Source organism: Cavenderia fasciculata (genome assembly GCF_000203815.1).
Source record: "Cavenderia fasciculata unplaced genomic scaffold Scf_Dfasci-F-a-25c12.r2-5, whole genome shotgun sequence".
Lineage (NCBI taxonomy): Eukaryota > Evosea > Eumycetozoa > Acytosteliales > Cavenderiaceae > Cavenderia > Cavenderia fasciculata.
Window position 1 is genome coordinate 2,093,866 of NW_004457729.1, and position 22,555 is coordinate 2,116,420.

The 22,555-nt window shown below is 32.6% G+C and overlaps 8 protein-coding genes across 8 annotated transcripts; 5 read left to right on the forward strand and 3 right to left on the reverse strand.

Moving 5' to 3' along the window:
- Nucleotides 1-35: 35 nt before the first annotated feature.
- On the forward strand, nucleotides 36-1,696 carry DFA_01162 (uncharacterized protein; the record flags this gene model as incomplete). The annotated part of the gene is made up of 7 exons (XM_004359074.1): nucleotides 36-144; nucleotides 219-262; nucleotides 737-776; nucleotides 930-977; nucleotides 1,022-1,062; nucleotides 1,262-1,329; nucleotides 1,564-1,696. The coding sequence occupies 7 exons, from the start codon at nucleotides 36-38 to the stop codon at nucleotides 1,694-1,696; spliced, it is 483 nt and encodes a 160-aa protein (XP_004359131.1).
- Nucleotides 1,697-2,200: 504 nt separating this feature from the next.
- DFA_01163 (uncharacterized protein) lies at nucleotides 2,201-4,771 on the forward strand (the record flags this gene model as incomplete). The annotated part of the gene is made up of 6 exons (XM_004359075.1): nucleotides 2,201-2,216; nucleotides 2,291-3,157; nucleotides 3,242-3,652; nucleotides 3,739-4,091; nucleotides 4,161-4,354; nucleotides 4,429-4,771. 6 exons carry the CDS (start codon nucleotides 2,201-2,203, stop codon nucleotides 4,769-4,771), a joined length of 2,184 nt encoding a protein of 727 aa, XP_004359132.1.
- A 324-nt stretch (nucleotides 4,772-5,095) lies between these two features.
- On the reverse strand, nucleotides 5,096-7,129 carry DFA_01164 (uncharacterized protein; the record flags this gene model as incomplete). The annotated part of the gene is made up of 3 exons (XM_004359076.1): nucleotides 5,096-6,042; nucleotides 6,158-6,185; nucleotides 6,350-7,129. 3 exons carry the CDS (start codon nucleotides 7,127-7,129, stop codon nucleotides 5,096-5,098), a joined length of 1,755 nt encoding a protein of 584 aa, XP_004359133.1.
- Nucleotides 7,130-7,484: 355 nt separating this feature from the next.
- wdr13 (WD40 repeat-containing protein) lies at nucleotides 7,485-9,695 on the forward strand (the record flags this gene model as incomplete). Its single annotated transcript, XM_004359077.1, has 5 exons — nucleotides 7,485-7,647; nucleotides 7,868-7,894; nucleotides 8,129-8,354; nucleotides 8,435-9,122; nucleotides 9,207-9,695. 5 exons carry the CDS (start codon nucleotides 7,485-7,487, stop codon nucleotides 9,693-9,695), a joined length of 1,593 nt encoding a protein of 530 aa, XP_004359134.1.
- A 110-nt stretch (nucleotides 9,696-9,805) lies between these two features.
- Nucleotides 9,806-12,024, reverse strand: DFA_01166 (uncharacterized protein; the record flags this gene model as incomplete). Its single annotated transcript, XM_004359078.1, has 2 exons — nucleotides 9,806-11,365; nucleotides 11,437-12,024. The coding sequence occupies 2 exons, from the start codon at nucleotides 12,022-12,024 to the stop codon at nucleotides 9,806-9,808; spliced, it is 2,148 nt and encodes a 715-aa protein (XP_004359135.1).
- A 1,222-nt stretch (nucleotides 12,025-13,246) lies between these two features.
- On the forward strand, nucleotides 13,247-14,377 carry DFA_01167 (putative protein serine/threonine phosphatase; the record flags this gene model as incomplete). Its single annotated transcript, XM_004359079.1, has 3 exons — nucleotides 13,247-13,419; nucleotides 13,492-13,629; nucleotides 13,750-14,377. The coding sequence occupies 3 exons, from the start codon at nucleotides 13,247-13,249 to the stop codon at nucleotides 14,375-14,377; spliced, it is 939 nt and encodes a 312-aa protein (XP_004359136.1).
- A 472-nt stretch (nucleotides 14,378-14,849) lies between these two features.
- Nucleotides 14,850-17,549, forward strand: DFA_01168 (endoribonuclease L-PSP domain-containing protein; the record flags this gene model as incomplete). The annotated part of the gene is made up of 9 exons (XM_004359080.1): nucleotides 14,850-14,979; nucleotides 15,098-15,359; nucleotides 15,431-15,614; nucleotides 15,677-15,768; nucleotides 15,835-16,232; nucleotides 16,306-16,583; nucleotides 16,662-16,901; nucleotides 16,956-17,346; nucleotides 17,419-17,549. The coding sequence occupies 9 exons, from the start codon at nucleotides 14,850-14,852 to the stop codon at nucleotides 17,547-17,549; spliced, it is 2,106 nt and encodes a 701-aa protein (XP_004359137.1).
- Nucleotides 17,550-17,602: 53 nt separating this feature from the next.
- On the reverse strand, nucleotides 17,603-20,728 carry DFA_01169 (Sulfate transporter; the record flags this gene model as incomplete). The annotated part of the gene is made up of 8 exons (XM_004359081.1): nucleotides 17,603-17,871; nucleotides 17,934-18,417; nucleotides 18,491-18,778; nucleotides 18,866-19,292; nucleotides 19,364-19,579; nucleotides 19,663-19,707; nucleotides 19,732-19,936; nucleotides 20,035-20,728. The coding sequence occupies 8 exons, from the start codon at nucleotides 20,726-20,728 to the stop codon at nucleotides 17,603-17,605; spliced, it is 2,628 nt and encodes an 875-aa protein (XP_004359138.1).
- Nucleotides 20,729-22,555: the final 1,827 nt, after the last annotated feature.

The window sequence follows — 22,555 nt, forward strand, 5'->3', positions numbered from 1 at the left end:
TTAGAGATTATAAAAGAAATTTGATTTGTGGAAAAATGATCAGGATGAAGAAGTTCTCAAAGTTATTTCTAACCGAGTCGTTCCTCATCTCCTTTGTTAGCAACATTGACTTGAAAGAGAAAAAGAGTGAAAGAATTGGGACAGGTATCCAAGGCGCCTGATAGGCTATAGCACCAAAGCAATAGGTTTTTTTAGGACCTATTTTCATTTACATTTAGCACCAGACCAAGTAACATGCCATCCCTTTTCATCCACCCCCTTTGTGTGTAGGTTTCTCTTTTAAATCTTCATTGTAAAGATGTTTATTCATCATTTTCATTTAATCCAGAGTAATATAGAATAAAAAGTAAAGAGAGAGAGAGAGAGAGAGAGAAGAGGGACTTACATATACATTGTATTATACAAGGTAGGATTGAGATATTATTCTCAATCAATCTATCTATTAATTCGAATGGGTGTTGTGTACCTATGAACCGATATGCCGCTGTTCAGTGTTGGTGACATCATCGAATCGGGTCTCATCTGAGATCAGATCGCCAAAAAAAAATAGAAAAAAAGAAATCAAGGACAGACAGCAGCGGGGTGTTGGAAATATAGAGTGAGCGTGAACTGAGAGGGTTATAATAATAAAACTCAAACTGCCCTCCCTTCCTATTGTGAGGTAAATTTAAAGGCCAACAGACACTTCTTTAAAATTTTTAATCGATAAACATATTATATATATATAAATATATAGAGAGAGAGAGAGAGAGGAACTTCACATAGAAATAGTAATAGTAATATAAAGTAGGTAAAGTATTTATAGTATGTGTGTGTTTGTGTGTAATTATATACAATGTGTATTCATTCAGTCTTTTGACACAGACTTTAAAAGAAAGAAGCTGCTGGATGGTTAAAAGAAACCAATTTTTTTTTTTTAATTTTTTGAGCAAAAGATTTTTTTGCTTTTGTTGAAACAGATTACTGCCTATCAGGTGGTATAATAATATTATAATAGTCGTATATATTTATATATATTTAGAGTTAGTTATATTTATAACTAGATTAGAAGAAAGACAATTTGTAGATATAGGATAACTAAACACAAACAAAGGATAGATATAAAAAAAGACGTGAAGGTAGTTACAAACATCATCATCATCATTAAAAACAACAACAACACTCGATACCAACACCACCACATAACAGACAATGAATTGTGTACGCGTCTATCGTCTCTTTTAAATTAGCAACAACACACAGTATAATAATAACAATAGAGCGCGAGATCACAATCGCATCGATCGATTTTTCAAATAAGAAAGCAGGTGCATGTTGTTATTGTTGGATGTAAAGTAAAAGGAAAATAAGTGGAAGTGAAGTACTTGGGTTGACGATCAATCATTCATAACCCTACCCCCCCCCCCCCCCCCCTTCATTCCACTCTTTATCAACACAAACGATCATGACGATAAAAAAAAGAGAGAGAAAGAAAGAAAGAGAGAGAGAGAGAGAGTAGCATGTGTGAGAGTGTGCGCGTTGTCCATCCATAAAATTCATTCAAACATCATTCAATTTAAAAAGAGAACCCCAACACTTGTCTGTTTTATTATCATCATTATTATTACTTTCATCTCAAGAGACAACCTTTAATCCAATCCAATTCAATATTCAATATTCAATTCGATTAGACAGACAGCTCTGTTGTCTATTTTAAACAACATTTACTTTAAATTATATTGTAAAGTAAAAAGGAATTCTATCATCATTCTAGTCAGTGACAGGTCCTTCCTTTCTTTCTTTCATTCATTCATTCTCCTCATCTCAATTCCATCTCGCAAAAACTCTTTTAATCCTTCCTCCACAATATCCTATCCACCGTTCAGATCGATCAGCTGTTGTTTTAAATTAAAAAAAAAAAAAAATTCGACTTTGCAATATTTTTTTTCGTCCCTCCTCTCTTTCTCTCTTTCTCTCTCTCCTTTATTACAACTTCTAACCCTCTTGGAACCATACAACACAAAAGCATAGGTTACTAATTATCATACTCCTTTTTACACACACAACTAGTATTCTATTCACAAACGCGCTTTAGTGATAGATCTTTGTATTTTTAACAATAACAAAATAGATAGATAGAGCAGACTATACTATACGATACGATAGATAAACCATTCAAAAATACAGATAGTTATAGGCAATAAACAACAAAACAGACTAAATGCAAATGGATAAAGGTAAGACAACAACATAGACTATACTATACTATACTATATTACTTTGAGTACTGATATTAGAGTATTTTCTATAGTTGAGAATGGAGTAAACAAGAATGCAAGAGTTTCGATTATAAGGGATAAGTTTGAAGCTCAAACATTTATGGAGGGAGATTCATCACCACCTCCAATGCGCAGACCTCCACAACCAATAAAAAAGATGCCACCCCAACAACAACAACAAAACGGCACACCCAATGGCGGCGTGGTCAACAGCCAGCCATCCCCTTCCATACCAAAGCGACCCCCTGCACCGGGACCACCAGGTGTAAAGCGAGCACCACCTATTCCAACACAACCTCGTCCACAATTCAACGGTGCAGCTGCAGGTAGCACTACTCATTCACGCAACAATAGTTTGAATGGTAATATTGGCGATGAATATACAAATGGCGGCGGCGGCAGCAGTAGTGGATACAATAGCAGCAGTAGTAATAATAGACCATTACCACCATCGCCTGCGGCACCTCCACAACCACCTAGACAATTATCTCCACCCATCACCATACAACAACAACACCAACAACAGGCAGCATCATCACAAAATGCTGGCGGCCCTGCACCACCCATGCCATCACCATCGAATAAATTAAATACATCGGGATCGACACCAGTCAAGAAGCTGGCACCCACTCAGGCACCGGCCAACTTGGCCAATCTCCTTGCAGGCGGACCCAAACCGGCTCCACCAAGCCCCATCCAATCACCATTGCTCTCGTCTGTACCACCACCACCCATCTCTTCCTCCAACCCCTCTCAAATGGCTGCTTCACCTCCAACCACTTCTTCTTTGATTGCCCCTCCCTCCCCACCATCTTCACACATCAATACTTTATCATCAGCTCCAAAACAAGAAGAAGAAAAGAAACCAGGTTTCTTTGGTTTATTTACTAAAAAGAATAGTAAGGAAAAAAAGAATAGATAGAAAAAAAGAGATGAACATTTAATTTAACCTCCTTTTTCTTTTTTATTTATTTATTTTTTAGAAAAAAAAGAACCAGAAGTAGGTGTACCATTTAATGTTAAACACAATGTACATGTAGATTATAATTCCATTACAGGTTTTGAGGGTCTTCCAAAAGAATGGGAGGTTGTATTGCAAAGCTCTGGTATTACAAAGGAGGATGTCGTAGAACAACCACAAGCAGTATTGGATGTTTTAGATTTCCATTTGGGCAATATGGGTATGGCCAAGCCATCACAAACTACTCTTGTTGGGCCACCAACCAGAGAGTTACCAACACCTGCTCCAAAACCAACTCCACCACCTCCACCACCACAACAACAAATACAACATCACCATCAACCACAACAACCAGATCAATATCCAGAGGATGATTACGATTTAATGATGAATCCTTCTTCACCTTTACCAGAAGAAACTAATGTTTCCCTTAGTATGTATAAAACAAAACAAACAAAAAAAAAAAAAAAAGACTATTTTTTGTTTTACTAATAATATCCATTATTTCTATTTTTTTAGATGATTTAATTAGTCAAGAAGATCCATCTAAATTATTTGGAGAAGGATCAATGAAGATTGGTGAAGGTGCTGCTGGTGAAGTATTTGTTGTGACAAGATTAAAGACCAATACCAAGGTGGCCATTAAAAAGATGCCACTCAACCAACAAAATATGAAATTATTGATTACAGAAATTGGTATCATGAAGTCTTGTAAACATCCAAATATTATTGAATATTTTGACAGTTATCTCGTAAACGATTCCTTGTGGGTTGCTATGGAGTTTATGGGTGGTGGTTGTTTAACAGAAGTTTTGGAACAATTTTCTACAGTTCAATTAAATGAACCTCAAATTGCTTATATATGTTTAGAAGTAAATAATAGGAGGAAAAAGACAACAATAGGATAGTTCAAATATTAATATTTTATTTTTATTTTTTAGACACTTAAAGGTTTAGCTTATGTTCATAATCAACATAGAATTCATAGAGATATAAAGAGTGATAATATTTTATTGGGATCAGATGGTTCAGTTAAATTGGCAGATTTTGGTTATGCAGCTCAATTAACAAAGAACAAACAAAAGAGAGTTACTATTGTTGGAACACCATATTGGATGGCTCCAGAATTGATTAGGTAAATAATGATTTATTCATTTATTCATATTATTGTTGATATTAATATTATTTTTTTTTTCAATTATTTTTTAGAGGACAAAATTATGATAGAAAGGTAGACATTTGGAGTTTAGGTATTATGGCTATGGAAATGGCAGAATCAGAGCCACCTTATATGTCTTTTCCACCACTTCGTGCACTTTTCCTTATCACCACCAAGGGAATTCCAGATCTCAAGGATCAAGGCAAATGGTCAGAGGAATTCAAGGACTTTGTAAAGAAATGTTTGGAAAAGGATGCCGAAAACAGAGTCGACGCACATGTGCTTTTGAAACATCCATTCCTCAAGTTTGCTTGTAACAGTAATGCTTTGGTTCCTGCCATCATGGAGGCAAAAAAAGCAAAGGAAGCTCAAAGTAAATTCACATTGCATTAAATAATTTTTCCATATTTTTTTTTCTCTCTCTACCACCTATAATTTAACAATACATAAATCACGATATTAATAACCCCCCCCTCCCAATCACAACATCACATCATTCAACTAATAATAATAATAACAACAAATAATAATAATAATAATAATAATAATTAATTAATTATAAGTAATAATGACTTGACAAATAATAACAAATTCTCCACTTGCTAGATCTAGCTCCTGTTATATTAATAAAACTAAAAGATAAAACAAAAGTTTTAACCCTAAAAAAAACAAACAAATTGAAACAAACAAAACTTATTTATTTATTTATTTTTATTCTTATGGATTCATTTTTTGTTTATTTAATTGATTGGATGGTTGTAAAAATGAAATACATTTAGAGACTAGTTTGTTCATTGTTTTGTCACACATTTGAGGGGGATTGGGATTAAAGGTACAGTAGGGGCACCGTGACGATTGGATAGGTGACATGCCAGAGATGGTGCTACCAAACTCCCAATCTGAAACATGATGGTATTCACTATGTCTATGATTGTCCATAAAGTTTTGGTCTCCAATGATAAGAAAAGATGGATGTTGAATAGGATGGAGTGAAGGTGATTCGTCGCCAACAAACATCAAATATTCTTGGAGATGTAGTATTGAAATGAGGAAAGAGTAGACCAAGTCAAAGTGTTGGTCTTTTGAGCATATTTGGATAGACTCGACTAGTCGGTTCTCTAGGAATGGATTCTTTTCAGAAGAGGAGATTTGCGCGTGTAATAGTGGTGATACTGGTGGATTTCTAAATTGTGAAATGACTGGTGATTCTGGATTTGCTTGGTGTCTTGCAGATGGTTGGATAAATGCTGCTGGATTAAGTAGAGTTTCATTTACCGCTCCATTGAGTGGTTCAAAATCCATTGCATCTTGTTGTTGCTGAGGAACTAGTTGAGGTTCTGTATGTTGACGATTAGGCGAACTATAGTTGTCGTGAAACTCTAGTCCTGACAATAGAACGGTCAACCAACCTCGAGCCATCATGGTGGCTAGATGTACAATTGAAATCTCGCTTTCAGAACCGTGTAATAGTTTCTTCCACCATGTCGAACCTTTTGAATGGAAGCTTAGAGGTCTCGAGTTAAACTCTTCACCTTGTTTGCTGACCCAGTCACGGTGATAGTATCTAAAGACGATATTGATTCGTTTGATCGAGTAGAGGTAGTTTTGCCAGTGGAAGAGGTAGAATCGAAGTAGTGGTGCTCCATTGGGAGTGGATTGAGAGTCTATTAAAACGTTGAACAAATGGTTGTGACAACACTCTACCATCATGCGATACAGATTAAGAGGTGGTATGTAATAGTTTTTCATTCGATAGTTGACAATGCACAATTGAAATACAATGGTGTACATTGTCATCATTGCCTTTCTATTAAATTCCATGGGAAAGGCAATCAACGTTGACAGTAGATGGTAAAACTCTTCGATACCTCCATCTTGTACAATCAACTTTCTCTCCTTGTACAGTTGTTTCCAAATCCTTGACTCTTGGTTCTTTTGTTTGACATCGGTATAGAATCTAGGTTTAAATACCTCGTGTACCCTTTTAATCGATGAACTAAGTTTGTTTTCATCATAACTATCATGAAAATAATTATTCGAGTGGAATTGATTATTTAAATAATTTACATTATTATTTTGATTATTATTATTTTGATTATTTTGATTATTATTAATTCTAATATTAGATCTTGATTGTGGTGAAGAGTATGGTGATTTGTTCAAATCTAACAATTTAATATAACTCGATGGAGAGAAAAAAACTTGGGAATGAGTTGTAGGATCGTTTAGATCCAGTGTCAACTTTGATCGATGTGGAAGTGTGACTACGTTCCATTTTCTGAGATACAATGATTTCCAAAGATAATTGTCTTGTGACAGATAGTTGAGTGAATGGTCAACATAGGATATCATTATTAAATCTCTTTCACTCAAGTATCCCAAAACAATGATCCAAACTTCTCTTGGTAAATGTACTTGTTTAACAATATCCATATATGATGATGATGATGATTCTAGCTCCAAGTCAGTAGTAGTACTTTCATCGAAATAGTTGTTATAATCAACTGATATTTGAAATGAAGACGAAGAGGATTGAGGTACAGCCACCATTGGTTTAATCAAACTATTATTATTTAATATTGATTGATAGATGCTTTGATGATTTAAATCTGTATCATCATCATCATCATCGTTTGTATCCAATTCCATCATCATCATGATTGATGATTCAGAAGAAGAAGAAGAAGAAGAATCTTTTTTGTTGGTTAATGATTGTTGTTGCATTTGAGTTTCATTTATTAATGAATTCATTCTTATTCTCTATTATTATACTACTATTCTATTATAATATACTATTCTTCTATTATAATAATAATAAATTAAATATTTAGCTCTTCATGAATGAATATTTAATCTATTACTACTTTGGAAATTAAACTTTTCTTTCTTTTAATATTATTAATATTTTAAACTCTAAAACTAGTAGTTTCTAATTGAAAGGTATTTTTGATGAAAAAGAGAATAGTAAAGTAAATGGTAAAGGTAAAAGTATAATTTACTAACTACTAGTATATAAATATATATAAAGAGGAGGAAGAGGAGGAGGAGGAGGAGGTGAAGTGAGCAAAGCAGCAATCCAAACGAGCTTGATGGTTCATTAAATTTCATGTCAATCCTACATCATCCCCATCCCCTCGACCAGAGTGGTGGAGGTGTATTTTGCCAAAAGCTTGCTTGCTCTATCTACTCTGCTCTCTACTCACATTCGAGCATGAGTGTGGGTGTTGGTGTTGAGGATAAGAAAAGAAAAAACAGCCACAACAATAATAGTATTACTACTCGAGGTGGGTGTGTTTGCATGATGATATCTTATTGTTGTCGAATTTAACAACAACATATATATATATATATATCACATATTATTATTGGCTTGTAAATCTCCATCAAAACGGTGACCGATATAGATCACCAGAACGAGTGAGAGAAGGGAGGTAGGGGGTCATATAGTCATAGTGATATGATATACATGTATCATATTAATAATTAAAGGAGGAGGAGGAGATAGGATGCATTGTTGTATGATTGATTGATTATCTATCATTCCTTCTTTTAAAACTGATGATTCAAAAAAAAAACAAAGAAAGAAATTCAAAGATGAATCAGGTGTCTGTCCACAAACAAACACCAAATTAATCAAAAATCATATATATTTTAAAACAACACTAAGAGATAGAGGGATAGAGATAGATATTTAATATATTAAGAAGAAGTGATGATTTGTAATGGATCAATTGGTACAAATTAATATAGCAAATCATACTAGTTTTATTGATGATAGTTTTATACAATCAAGAATATCGTGTATTGAAAGAACTACTGATTGGACTGCAGAACACTATCTAACATGGAGAACTGCATTGCTGGAAAAGAAAGCAATTGCTAATAAACTAAAGGTTAGAGATCATGGTGATAGAAGAGATGATTATCTTCAACGTAGATTTCAAATACTTGATTCAAAATATCAAAAACAACAAGAGTATGATTTATAACTTAAACTTTAACTTTGTAGTATACATTTAATGGAACTAACTAACAAACTAATTCTCTTTTTAACAGACAAAATCATAATGTACAAAGAAAACAAAATGTTGAAGAAACATCATCGACGTCATCAACCAATAACACAACAACTATAAGAATAACATCGGATTCAAATACATCACCAACAACTACTACAACTACTACAACAACTACAACAACATCATCACCATCAATACCAACTCATGTTATAAACAAAATAGTAAAGTTGGAAGACTTTTCATTCTCTGGTATGCATCATATATTTGATTCACACAAAAAGGCGATATCTCGTATTAGATATGCCAATAATAGTAGAGATTTATTGGCATTTTCATCAGATGATGGTACTCTATCATTGTGCAATACAACATCGAAACCACCTTGTGTCATCAAGGCGTTAAAGGGACACAGTGGACCAATCATCGATTTTGTTTGGACCAATGACAATGAAAAGATTATGACTGTCGGAGTGGATGGAACCATGAGACAATGGAGTGCACGTACAGGACAAGAAGAGAAAATCATCAAAGACGCAGGCGTGTGTTTTACCTTGTGCACTCATCCAACTCGTTCATCAATCATTGTTGTCTCTGAAAACAAGAGCGCAATCAAAATCTATGATATCTCACTTGGGAAATGGTTATCAAAAGTTAAATCTCTATCACCTGTTTTATCAATGAAATTTGAATCAAAAGGTGATTATTTATTCCTTGGTGATGATAAAGTAAATATAATCAAATCTAATTAATGAATCTATTAAATTCTTACTTATTAACTTATTTTTTGATTTGATTTTAATTTTTTTTAGGGATTTATATTTACATTTAAAATTGATAATAAGCAATCAGCATTTTCATTGGTATCAAAGACACAGGTTTCAAGTAAACCTATTATTTCTGTTGATGTACATTATTGGCAAATTGGACAGAAACCTGGGTTGTCACTTTTGGTCAATAGCAAAGACAGTGTCATGAGAGTGTTTAGTGTTAAAAGTTTACAAACTGGTAGTTTTGTCATCTCAAAAGAGTACAACATCCAGGCCAAGAAAAATGGTTCAATACACAGTTGCTTTTGTCCCATCTCCAACAAGAGAGAAGGTGTCTTTTGTGTGAGTGGTGGAGACGACGGTACCATTCACATCTACGATCCACTACGAAAGGAATCTCAATCGATTAATCAGTTGATGGGTCATGGTTCACCAGTCACCTACGTCACTTGGAATAGTGACGAATCTCATTTAGCCTCTGCAGATAGTAGTGGTCTTGTAATTATTTGGAATAGGGCAACATTTAAATAAATAATATTTTTATTATTAAAACGTCAAATAGTTTAAAGTTGGAAGGGAAAAGAAGAAGAGAGGCAAAAAGAGCAAATATAATTATATATTTAGTCTTTTTGTTGTTTTTTTTAGAGAGATGATAATGGTAAAAGATCAACCCATTGATTTAGGATTAAATCACTAAGAGTTTTACCGTGTCTGTCAATTCTTCTGCTTACACAAACACCACCATCTAATGCAAAGTTGATGACAATGTTGAATGATTTGATGCCTGGTAGTTGGTAGACTGTGACGTCGGATTGTTTGGTCAAGTTTCTAAATACAGTTCGGACCCAGTCGCTAGTTATCACTTTGGTGAGTCGATAGAAATCGCCAGTGTCGTATGGGATGACGCTTACATTTGCTGTGTCTCCCTTGTCGCCGCTTCTCGAATGTGCAATATTGTACAATAAAACTCTGGATGGTAAACTAGTAATGGTTTTCGTGTGGTGGAGTGGTGGTGGTGAATAGATGATGGCGGCCGTGGAACTCTTCCAACCGTCTTTGATCATGTATCGTACACTAGTTCCATTCTTTGTTAAAAACACTGTGTTTTGGTAATCTTTTTTGTCCAGAATTAATTTTTCTTTAGATATAATTTGAATATGATGATTGCTATTATTATTATTATTATTATTGTTATAATGACCTCTACTAATATTATTATTATCGTTATTATTATTATTACGATTAATATTAATATTTTGATCATTATTTAAAAAAATAAATGTATTCCATTTAACTAGTTCACGTTTAATGAATTGTCTAACTAATCTAACATCCTTTTTAATACCAAATGCAAAACCACCACCGCCTGCGGGTCCGCATAGACCGAGACCTTGTAACTCCATGCCTAGGGCCTCTGCATCTTCTCGCGTGTCAAATAGACCGTCGAACCGCAGTCGCACCTCGGGCGGATACCCATCGGCCCAACAATCGTTTGAATAGGTGTCGCGGGGATCGCGAGTTGCTGGGATTGTCTTTGGCAGAGAGGTCGGTATCATTGTAAACTTTGATCCATGTGGTAGATAGAGACTGTTGTATCCGACGAGATAGGTCATCATATTGTGCGTGATACCCTTTTTACGGTCTTCCATCCACTTGTGTACCAGTTGACTTGCCCAATGTGCACGCTCGACACAGCCTAGACCGCCGTAGCTAATCTCAGCCCATGATTTGAAACCTGCATTTCGTGCAACTAGTCGCAGCAACGTGCTTGGACCTCGCGTCCCCCTAGCACCCCGCGCCATCACAGCATTGTCAGACATTGATGTAAACTCGACTCCTGTGAAATCTACTATAATGTCTGGCGTGATGTATTCTCGCGGATCGCCAATTTCGTACGTCAGTTGTTGTTTGCAGGTTCGTTCACTCAGCTCGCCGCCGCTCCCCTCGGTTTTGCCCAACACTAGGTTGCCGCGACTATCGATATCGCAAAATGGCAACGACAGGTTGGCCAATTGATCAAACGTTATGTTTCTACCCATCGGATGTGCAAAATAGCCACCCGTCAAATGACATCCACACTCTAACAAATGTCCCGCCAAAGTAGCCTGTGCTATCAAATCAAAATCCTTTTTTAAATCCCATCCAAATGTATAAGCTATAGGTGCAACAAATAAACTTGGATCTGCTACTCTTCCTGCAATCTAGAAAATAAATATATATTAGTATATATATACATTTGTTTCTTTTTTTCTTTTTTTTTTTTGATATTTACAACTAAATCGGCATTTAACTTTAAAGCATCAATAATTGAATCAGCACCAAGATATGTACAACCAACTTCCCAATTTTCATCGTCATCGTTATTTACAGAATCACTACTAACAGAGAATCCATTAGAGCTTGGAATGGCGATTAATTTTGGTGCGGCTGCTGCGGCTGTAGTTGTTGTCTTTTTGTTCTGTGATTCAGTTGTAGTTGTATGTTCAACTACTTCACAGACTACTACGATACGAATGACAATTCCAAGTTGTTTGGCAATTTCTAATGCTTCTTCACCAGCACCACGTGGATCGGCAGCACCCATATTGGTGATGACAGTTACACGATTGCGGTGTGCAGCTGGAAGCAACTGACTTAACCATTCTCTTAGTCTTGGGTCGTATCCTCGACCGCCATTCTTCATTCTCCTGATGCTATCGGTAAGTGTTCGTTCGGCCAAACACTCCAACACCAAATAGTCTAGCTTGGCTTCATTGATTAACTTTAATGCAGGTGGTACTCTATCACCTTGATATCCTGCTCCACATCCAACTCTTACTATTTTATGTTGAGGAGGTTTTTGTTGTTGATTAGTTGCCATGATTATATGTATGTGATGATTAGGAAGAGGATGAAGTAGTAGGGAAAGAAGAAGATGATGATGTAATTAAATAGAGTAACATAAAACAACAACTATGCGTGAGAATATTCTAACTTGTCTGTTTGTCTGAACTACTTTTGTCGATAAATTATTAATAAACAAATGTCGATTTAAAAGGTTTGTTTGTTTGTTTGCAGAGTATTTAAGTGTGTGTTGTTGAAGTGAAGAAGGTTGTTTGTTATTAATAAAGAAGAAGAAGAGAGAGGAGTGGTATTGATCGTCTATCATTAATATTTACCTTGTACGTACCCTTTTGGTTTTTTTTTTTGAATGCGACTGGGGTTGGTTATTATTGAGGTTGAGAGGTTGAGGTTGAGGTGTCAAAGATATTATCTCTATGAATATTTTTATTATTATTATTATGTTCTATTAAAAAGTAAAGTTGGTTGGTTATGCTTATTATTTGTTGTGAAACAACAATGTGTTTATATATTTATAACTCCTCCCAACTGTACTTTGTTGTTGTTGTTGTGTTGTTGTTGGACCTATCTAGAATTATGTATGTATTCAACATTGAGGTTGAAGATTACACTACACACCACTATGTTTTTGAATGATCCAGCAAGGTCTTTTGAATGATGAATCCCAATCAATGAAGTTTAAAAAAAAAATCTAAAAAAAAAAAAAAAAACTTCTCTCTTGGGACCAACCAATCACAAAGAAAGGTTCAGTAAGATAAGTAGATTACTTGGTCAGTCGGTCGGTCGGTAATATACTATAATTTAATATTCCCCGAGTAGAGTTGGACAACGACCAACCAACCAACCCAACACCCCAATACAGAAAAATGAAGATAGAATGATCTCACTCTACCCATTCCCATCCTCAATGAGATCTATGATAAGATTTTTTTTGAATTTGTTGTTTTTTTTAGCGGTGGTGCCAACTTCCTTTTTCCTTATGATTCTTTTTAAAAACACAGAGTGATTATTTGATTGATAGATATTGTATTAGTATTATAAGTAAAAGCGTAGATTGGAAGAGATTGTATTATATATAAAGATAGATAGATTAGTTTGATTGAATATAAACACACAAGACACACATCAATCAATCAATCAATCGTCGACGTACCCACTCACACAAATCAAAATAATCCAAAATATCATAACAATCAATCAATCATCAAAGAATAGATATATATATATAATAGAGATAGAAAATGTCTACAACTACATTAAATCTCGATCACTGTATCGAAAAGTTACAGAAATGTGAGATACTTTCAGAGTCTACCATCAAAGAGATAACAGATAGAATGAAAGAGCTTTTAATCAACGAAACAAACGTACAATCTATAAAAGCACCTGTCACTGTTGTTGGTGATGTTCATGGGTAAGAAGAATAGAAGAATAGAAGAATAGAAAGAAAGAATAGAATTCTAAACTAACAACTTCAACTATATAGTCAATTTTATGATGTTTTAGAGATATTCAAGATTGGAGGTAAATGTCCAGATACCAATTACCTGTTTTTAGGTGATTATGTAGATAGAGGTTATCATAGCGTTGAAACTATTTCTTTATTATCATGTTTAAAGTTGAGGTAAGAAATGAAAGAGAAAGAATGAAAGATAGAAGAGAAACAGACTGTACTTGACTTGAGTTTGTTTATTAATATCTTATTTCTATTTATTTCTATGTTTCTTTTTTATTATTATTTTAGATATCCATCAAGAATTACATTATTAAGAGGAAATCATGAATCAAGACAAATTACACAAGTCTATGGATTCTATGGAGAATGTTCAAGAAAGTATGGTAATGCCAACGTGTGGAGATATTTTACAGAGATGTTTGATTATTTGCCTGTGGCAGCTATCATCGATGATAGCATATACTGTGTACACGGTGGTTTGTCGCCATCGGCATTGTCAATCGATCAGATTCGTGTATTAGATAGATTCCAAGAGGTACCACACGAAGGCCCATTGGCAGACTTGATGTGGTCTGATCCAGACCCCGACCGCGATGGATTTGTCGAGTCTCAAAGAGGCGCCGGTTACACATTTGGTCAAGACACGGTCGCCAAATTCCTCAAGATCAACAAGATGGAACATATACTAAGAGCACATCAACTCTGCATGGATGGGTATCAAGTACTTTTCGGTGGAAGGTTATCAACCATTTGGTCGGCACCGAACTACTCTTACCGATGTGGTAATATGGCTTCAATCATGGAAGTCAACGAATCCCTCGAACGTTTCTTTAATACTTACAGCGCAGCTCCAGAAAGTTTACATAACAAACCTGCTCAAGATACTACTAAAGAGTTACCAGATTATTTCCTTTAAAATTAAACCAAAATTAAAATATAAATATCTCCTCTCACCCTTGTTAATAATAATAATAATAATAATATTCATCCATCCCCTACATCCATCACTACTACCACCACCACACCAACATCCTTGTATCCAAACACTAATATAAGGAATTAGTTCGATTCATGCTCCCATAGATCCCCACCTCCCCTACCTACCTTCCAAATAACCAACTTAATTATTGGGCTTGTCGACAGAAGATGAAACCAAATGGTTGTTATCTCTACTCTGCTTGCTTTCAATATGTTCTATAATAATAAATTTATGATCCATTTAACCAAATCCTCCTCCAGGTGTGTTGTGTAAACTTCAAAACACAAAACACAAAACACAAAATTGAAAATATTATTTGTATTGCACATGAGGTTCATCTGACAGACACGAAAATTTATATAGAGTTTAATTTATTAAAAAAAGAGTACTATCATCAAGATCAAAAGAAATGAAGTTAGTAGGATTAATTAGTGGAGGAAAGGATTCAATCTATAATCTAATAGAATGTATTAGAAATGGTCATGAGGTGATTGCTTTGGCTCATTTAAAACCACCAAAGATTGATAATACACAACAAGGTATGAACTTGACATAGTACTATGAACATCATCATCATCATCATCACATCATCATCATCTATAGTTAGTAGTTAGTAGTTAGTAGAAGAAGTAACTTACATTATTGTTATAATATTAGATGAAATTGATAGTTATATGTTTCAATCAGTTGGACATAATGTGATTGAAGGTATAGCTGAAGCAATGGGTTTACCACTTACACAACATGCAATCAATGGTAAACCACATAATCAAGGAGAGATCTATGTAGCTACAAAAGAAGATGAAGTTGAAGATTTATACCATCTCTTGTCAATGGTCAAACAGTCACACCCAGACGTTCAAGGTGTTGCCACTGGTGCCATTCTTTCAACCTATCAAAGAATTCGTGTTGAAAATGTGTATGTATCTTTTAAAATATATTAAATATCAACCGTTACTTACTTTTAATTAATTAATTAATCTTGAATAGTTGTTCAAGATTAGGATTTACAAGTTTTTGTTATCTTTGGAGAAGAGAGGAAGATCAATTATTAAGAGATATGATTGATAGTAAGATGGGTGCCATATTGATTAAAACTGCTTCAATGGGTCTTGTTCCATCAAAACATTTAATGAAAACAATCGATCAAATGTATCCAATTTTAAAGGTTTTGGTAAGTCTATTTAAATACATTTAAATATTATATATTTATATTAATTTCCATTTCTTTAAAAGAATCAAAAATATGGTGTAAATATTTGTGGTGAAGGTGGAGAATATGAATCCCTTGTATTAGATTGTCCATTATTTAAAAAAAGAATTGAATTGTATGTTATACTATATATATAGAAATATTAAATAAGTTCTGGACAATTAATTTTTTATATTTATAGAATTGAAACTGAAGTAATAGTACATTCAGATGATGCATTTGTTCAAGTAGCATATGCAACATTTCAAAAATATAAATTGGTAGATAAAACACCAGAAGAGATAGAAGAGGGTAAAAAGTATTTGGTAGAGTTTGCACCATCCTATCAAACTAGCATTTCAACATGGAATGACAAGTTTTCAAATTTCTCAATCCCCATATCAATCGAAGATTACCAAATACCAACTACTTATTACACTGGTGCCAATGGAACAAAAGCACTTCAAGATACTAGTGATTTGACTCGTTTAGAAATCATTCAATCAAAGTCTGGTTTCTTTCATATTAAATCTTTTACCATTTTAAATGACAATCTCAGTAGTGGTGAAACTTTGGATCAAATCTTGACAAATATTAGTGGTTCGTATTGAAAATGATTCATTATCATTTGTTTGAAAACATTATATTATATTGATCAATTTTTTTTTTTTAGAAAAATTAAAGTCATTATCAATGACAATGGAGAATTTAGTATTTGTTAATTTATACCTAAAGGATATGAATGATTTTGGAATTATCAATCAAAATTATTATAAACATTTCAAAGAGAATCCATCTGCCAGAGCATGTATTCAAGTTGGTTTACCAGTACCAAATTGTAAGGTTATGGTCGATTGTATTGGTCATCAAGTTGTTAAAAAGAATTTACATGTTCAATCTATTTCAAATTGGGCTCCTGCTTGTATTGGTCCTTATTCTCAAGCAACTTTTGTATGAAATCTGAAATCATATCTATATCTATCCAACGAACGTGTTATTAATCTATTTGATTTGATTTTATTTTTTTAGGTTGATAATTTATTATTATTAGCAGGACAAATTGGTTTGGAACCAGGATCGATTGCATTAATTCAAGGTGGTGTTGAAACTGAATTGAAACAAATATTTATCAACCTATCAAGTGTTTTTGAAGCATTGAAAAATGGTTTCGATCAAACTTTACAATGTACCGTTTTTATTAAAGATATTAAATATTCAAATTTAATTTATGAATATTTAATGTCTATCTTTACAAATTCTCCTGTAAGAGTAGAAACAAAAAAAAGTATTATAATTTTTATTCATCTCTTTTTTTTTTTATAGGTATTACCATTAATTACAATTGCAGAGATTGAACACTTTCCAAAATCATCAAATGTTGAAGTATTATTATTAAATGATAAGATACCAGACCACAGTGATGAAGAGTTTAAAAGAGAATGTTATCGTACTGAAAAGAATTTCCGTGTTGATTCTGTCATTCAAGGATTCAACTCGATCATTTCTAATATTTCAAATACTACTCTCTTTAACTTTAACCTGACCAGTCTTGACCGTGAAATGAATCTTGACACTCAATTACTACCAACCATATCAACATTTATTGAATCCATGATTGATTCCATCAGTTCTCTTACAACTGTCAAAGATATTTGTGAAAATATTATTTCAATCAAGATTTATTATGACAAGTTATTATCTGGTTATGAAAATGGTAAATGAAATGGAAAAGAAAATGAAGAAAATATACAATCATTACTAATCAATCTTTTTTATTATTCTATAGAAATATACAAGGTATTTAAGAAATTAAATTTAAATCAAATTAGTTTGGTTAAAGTTAACAAATTATATCATCAAATCCATTTAAAGGATACAACTTTAATGGTCGCAGATGTTTTATTTCATAATAAATAATAAATAAATAATTAAATCCATTTATTTTTAAAATTAACATTATCATTGTTTTGTTAAACAGTGGTAATATCAAATTGAGCTCTATTTAAATTGGCTAGAGCATATTCAACTGCCGAGCTTGTTGAAGCAAACATATGATCGGTACATATTCTATTGGTAAATTTTGATTTTGTCATGACAGACTTTACAGATTGTCTAATGTCACTCCATAGGATCATCATTCCATTGGTTTCATAAACATCCAACATATCATTTAATACATCCAATGCTGTAGAATCAATTGAACTTACATTGACTGCATCAATAATTATTACTCTAATATCTACAAAAAATTAAAAAATAAATTAGGACATTTCATTTCATTCATTCTACTTTGTTTCATACCATCTAGAGGATTTGAATTTAATAATTTAGTCATTGAATCTCTAAAATGATTGATTGTATAATATGTCATTCTAGAGTCATATCTAACAACAATGATACCAGAATGAGTGATTGCACTTGGATAATGAGAGACATTACGGAATACCAATGTTCCTGGAAGTCGACCAAGGGTAACTAGGTTGGGTCTTGAAGAGAAAAAGATAATTTGTAGAATCGATACACAAAATGCAATAATGATACCAGTTTCAGAACCAAGCAACAATGTACAGAAAAATACAAATACCAATTGAAGGAATCCAAGTATTTCTCCTTTTTTGAAAAGTTCATAGGTTTCTACTGGTTCAAACAATCCAATTGCTGCTACCAACACTATACATGCAAGTAGACAAAGCGGTGTATATTTAAAAGCACCAGTTAAAAATAATAATACTATCATTACTATAATTCCTGTTAATATTGATGTTAAACGTGATTGTGATCCAGACTAGAGAAATAGATAAAAATAAAGAGATTTAATAAATATATATATTATAAGTTGTTATTTGTTTTTGACATACTTGATAAGCTACAGCAGTTCTTGAAAATGAACCAGTTGTAGGATAACCATGGAAAACAGATTGAACAATATTACACATTCCCAATGCAATCAATTCCTGACTAACATCTAGATTATATTTTTTAAGTGATGCAAATTTCTTTCCAATTGAAATGGATTCTACAAATCCAAGAATCGAAAGGATGATAGCTCCAACAAACATTTTTGCAATTCTTGTTAAATCCAATGGTACAACTGTTGGTGTTGGAATACCTGATGGAATTTCATCTACAATTCTAATTCCAAATTTCTATAAATCATAATAAAATAAATAAATAAATTAATAAGTTTATATTTTTAATATTCTTTTTTTTTCTTTTTTTGTTTTTTTTTGTACCTTTTTAGCATCAATTAAATAAGAAATTAAAGTACCAAGAATTAATACAATGATTGGCATTGGAATTTTGTATTTAATCTTTGTATTGGCGTATCTAGCAGCTAGTAACATGGCGAGAGCAATGATTGCCATGATAACTGTGGCCCAGTGAATCGAACCTATGTGCTCTACTATATCTCTCATAAATTCGATTAGATTGGCTGCTTTCGACGAGATGGGTATTGCAGTTAGATTCTTGACTTGACTAAACATAATTAATATTGAACCGGCTTGAATGAATCCCAATAGAATTGGATTACTCAATAAAGTTTCAATAATAAATCCAACCCTTAGTAATCCAAATGTAAATAATATCAATCCTGACAACAATGATAAACATGATGCATATATAATATAATTTTCTGATCCTGGTGGATGATCAATAATCCTAAAAAAATAAATAAAAATATATTAGATAAAATAAAATAAACTAACTACTACTATACTACTAAAACATACGAAGGAATTAATAAAGAAACCATTGCAACTGGACCAACAGCAATTTCATTTGAAGTACCAAAAATACCATAAACAATTGGTGATATAAACGCTGAATATAAACCATAGATTGGTGGTAATCCTGCAAGTATAGCATAAGCCATGGCTTGAGGAATCAACATAAATCCAATGGTTAATGATGTCAATACATCATCTTTTAAATAATTTAATTTATATCTAAATAATATAAATAAATAATTAATAAATAAGTTCTATTTTGTTTATTGATTAATTTATATTTATAATTTGTTGATACATACTTTTTAATCCAATAGACAATTGGAAATAATGATATTACATAATCTCTAATAATATAAAATTGAAAATACTTTTTCCATTTTTGTAAGAAAAAGTCTTTAACCTCGGAAGAGGTTGATGTTCCATCTGCATAGGACCATGATGGTTTAGGTGTTTTAACAATAGGTGAGTATTTTTCTAGTGCAGGTGTATCAAATATTTTTTCTGGTGAACCTCTTGATAATTTTAATAAATCTATCAATGATGAATGACTATCTTCAAATTTATTCATAATTTCTAGAAATAAAAATAATTAATAATTAATATATAATCAATAATTAATATATAATTATATTTGATATTTGTGTGTTATTATTATTATTATTATTACTTACCTAAATGACAATCTTCAACAAAACTACTAAAAGATTGATTAATTAATTGTTCAACCAATAGTGAATCTTGAACAGATGATAATGAAAAGTATAGATTCTCACGATGTTTATAATTCCTTTTCCACATATTCTTTGTAAGATCCATAATTATTTTTTGATTTTCTGGTCGAGATAGGAATATATCTTTGGTAGATATGTATCCTGGTGTATATAATTCGTCGTCGTCGTCACTATTGTGACTTGTATCATTATCATTACTATCATCACTTGAAAACAATGATTTTGCTTCTCCCCCATCTTTATCTTTTGAATCGATTCCTCTAATAAATATATTGTTTGGTGTACTATATATATTATTATCATTATTATTATTATTATTATTATTATTATTATTATTATTATTATTATTATTGTTATTGATGTCTATTGAAGGTTGTTTTTGTGAGGGATTTGAAATATGAAATGATCTAACATCCCTTTCTTGTGATGAATAATCAGAGGATATTAAAATGATTTCAATCATTTTGGTAAAGTATTCAATGGCACCTTCAAACATTTTCTTGATCTTTTGATTGATTTCTGTTTCAACTGCATCATTTCCAAATCCACCAGAACTATTATGATTACTGTGACCTGTTGATCCATCGTCTCCACCACTTCCACCTCCGCCATACGGACTATTAAATGTGGACATCATCCTTGGAACCAAAATTAATGTTTTTTAATGATGATTGGAATAATATAAATTTATATTACTACTACTATTATTATATATTAATTGTGTATGTGTCTTTTGTAGCTACAACCTAAAAAAGAATGATATTATTATTAATAACAATATTGATTATTAATTAATTTCTTTGTTGTAATTGACAATATAATATGACTGGGAGTGTTAAATTGTGAGATGTTGAATATTGAATGATTGTTCTTCTTCCTCCTGTTTCCTCCTCTTTCCTTTCCTATCTTTGTATCTTCTTCTTCTTTGGTTATCTATATTTGTTCAACGTTACATGATGCCTGTTTGTTTGTTTGTTTGATGATGAAAAGATAGATATGATATACAGCTCGAGCTAAAAGTATTAAAACAATGAGATATGATATGATAGGATAGGATTGGAGATGAAATTGAATGACGATAAAAGAGATTTACATCTCTTCCATTTGACTTGTTTAAACATTATGTGGAGTGGAGGAAAGGGTGTGAACAATAATCGACAAATTGAATTATTATTATCTTACCCCCAATATTGTTTTTTTTATCTATACACACACAACATGGAATGACAAAACAAACAATGAAAGGTTGATTATACTTTTAAAAGATGATTTAGTTTAAACTAAATGCCAATGCTGTATATTTTTATCAAAAATATCTTCTTCTTTCCCAATTTGTATCTGATGTTTCTATCTTTTGTCAAAAGGTTTGTATATGATATGAATAATTATTTTTGGTGATAGCTATAGTAAAGTAATCAGATTGCTCATTATGATGATGTTGATGAAAGGATTATAGTAATTATTATTTCAAAGAGAATAAGGAAGGGACAGTCTGAAACTGATCATTCAGTTGGGACTCACGATTCCCACAAACCGCCATAAACGCTTCTATTGAAGATTCGGATGAAAAACATAAAAATAGAAGGCATAGGAGCTCCGATATTTTTCATTAGAATGGATTGGGTGGCAAGTATGTTCCAATAGATAGATAGATCAGATTACCAAGATAATGATGATGTTACTTTGTTGTTGGGTAACTAGAGCCATGGTATACCATGTTTCCTGTTATAGATTGATCCCAAGAGACAACGAGAAAAAACGAAAGGTTGAACAAAGGGTAGCATAGAGACCTGCTGACGAACATATCAACCAAAAAACACAGAGAATTTAAATTATATCTGTGTATTTGGTATACAGCAACATGATCATAGTCTTAGTATTAGTTTTGTTTTATCTTTTAAATTAATTAGAGGTTTGAGTTTTTGTTGGTCAGACGTACAATCTAAGATTTTGCGGTCCCGATTGATAATTCTCTACATGCTTTCCTTGAGAGTCGATTTGTCATCATGAATAGAAAGTATTACTTGGTAGTAATCCTCTCTATTGAAAAAACTAAATTTTAAAAGCTACCTCTGAAAAGTTAATTAATATACATATTTTGACAAGTGCTTTATGGGTTAACATATAAACGATCAGCTGACTGACCTGTTTTTCGTTGCCAACAGTACCAAAAAACCGAGGAACTCACATGTTCGTTTTGTGTCGCCATACAAACTTGTATAACCATACAAACTCATGTGAACCTACCTCCAAAAAAATCAATTTTTTTAATCATTTGTTATTTTCTACAGATACAAATAAAAAAATATGATTTTTTTATTTGTTGTGTCTATCTATGTATCTGAAATGTTGTTGTGGTGTCTTTCTATAACACCAATAATTATAATAATAGTAATACCAAGGGAAAGGAGGATGAGGATCAGTAGAAGAAGAATAACGAGCTGTGCATCACGTGAGCAAA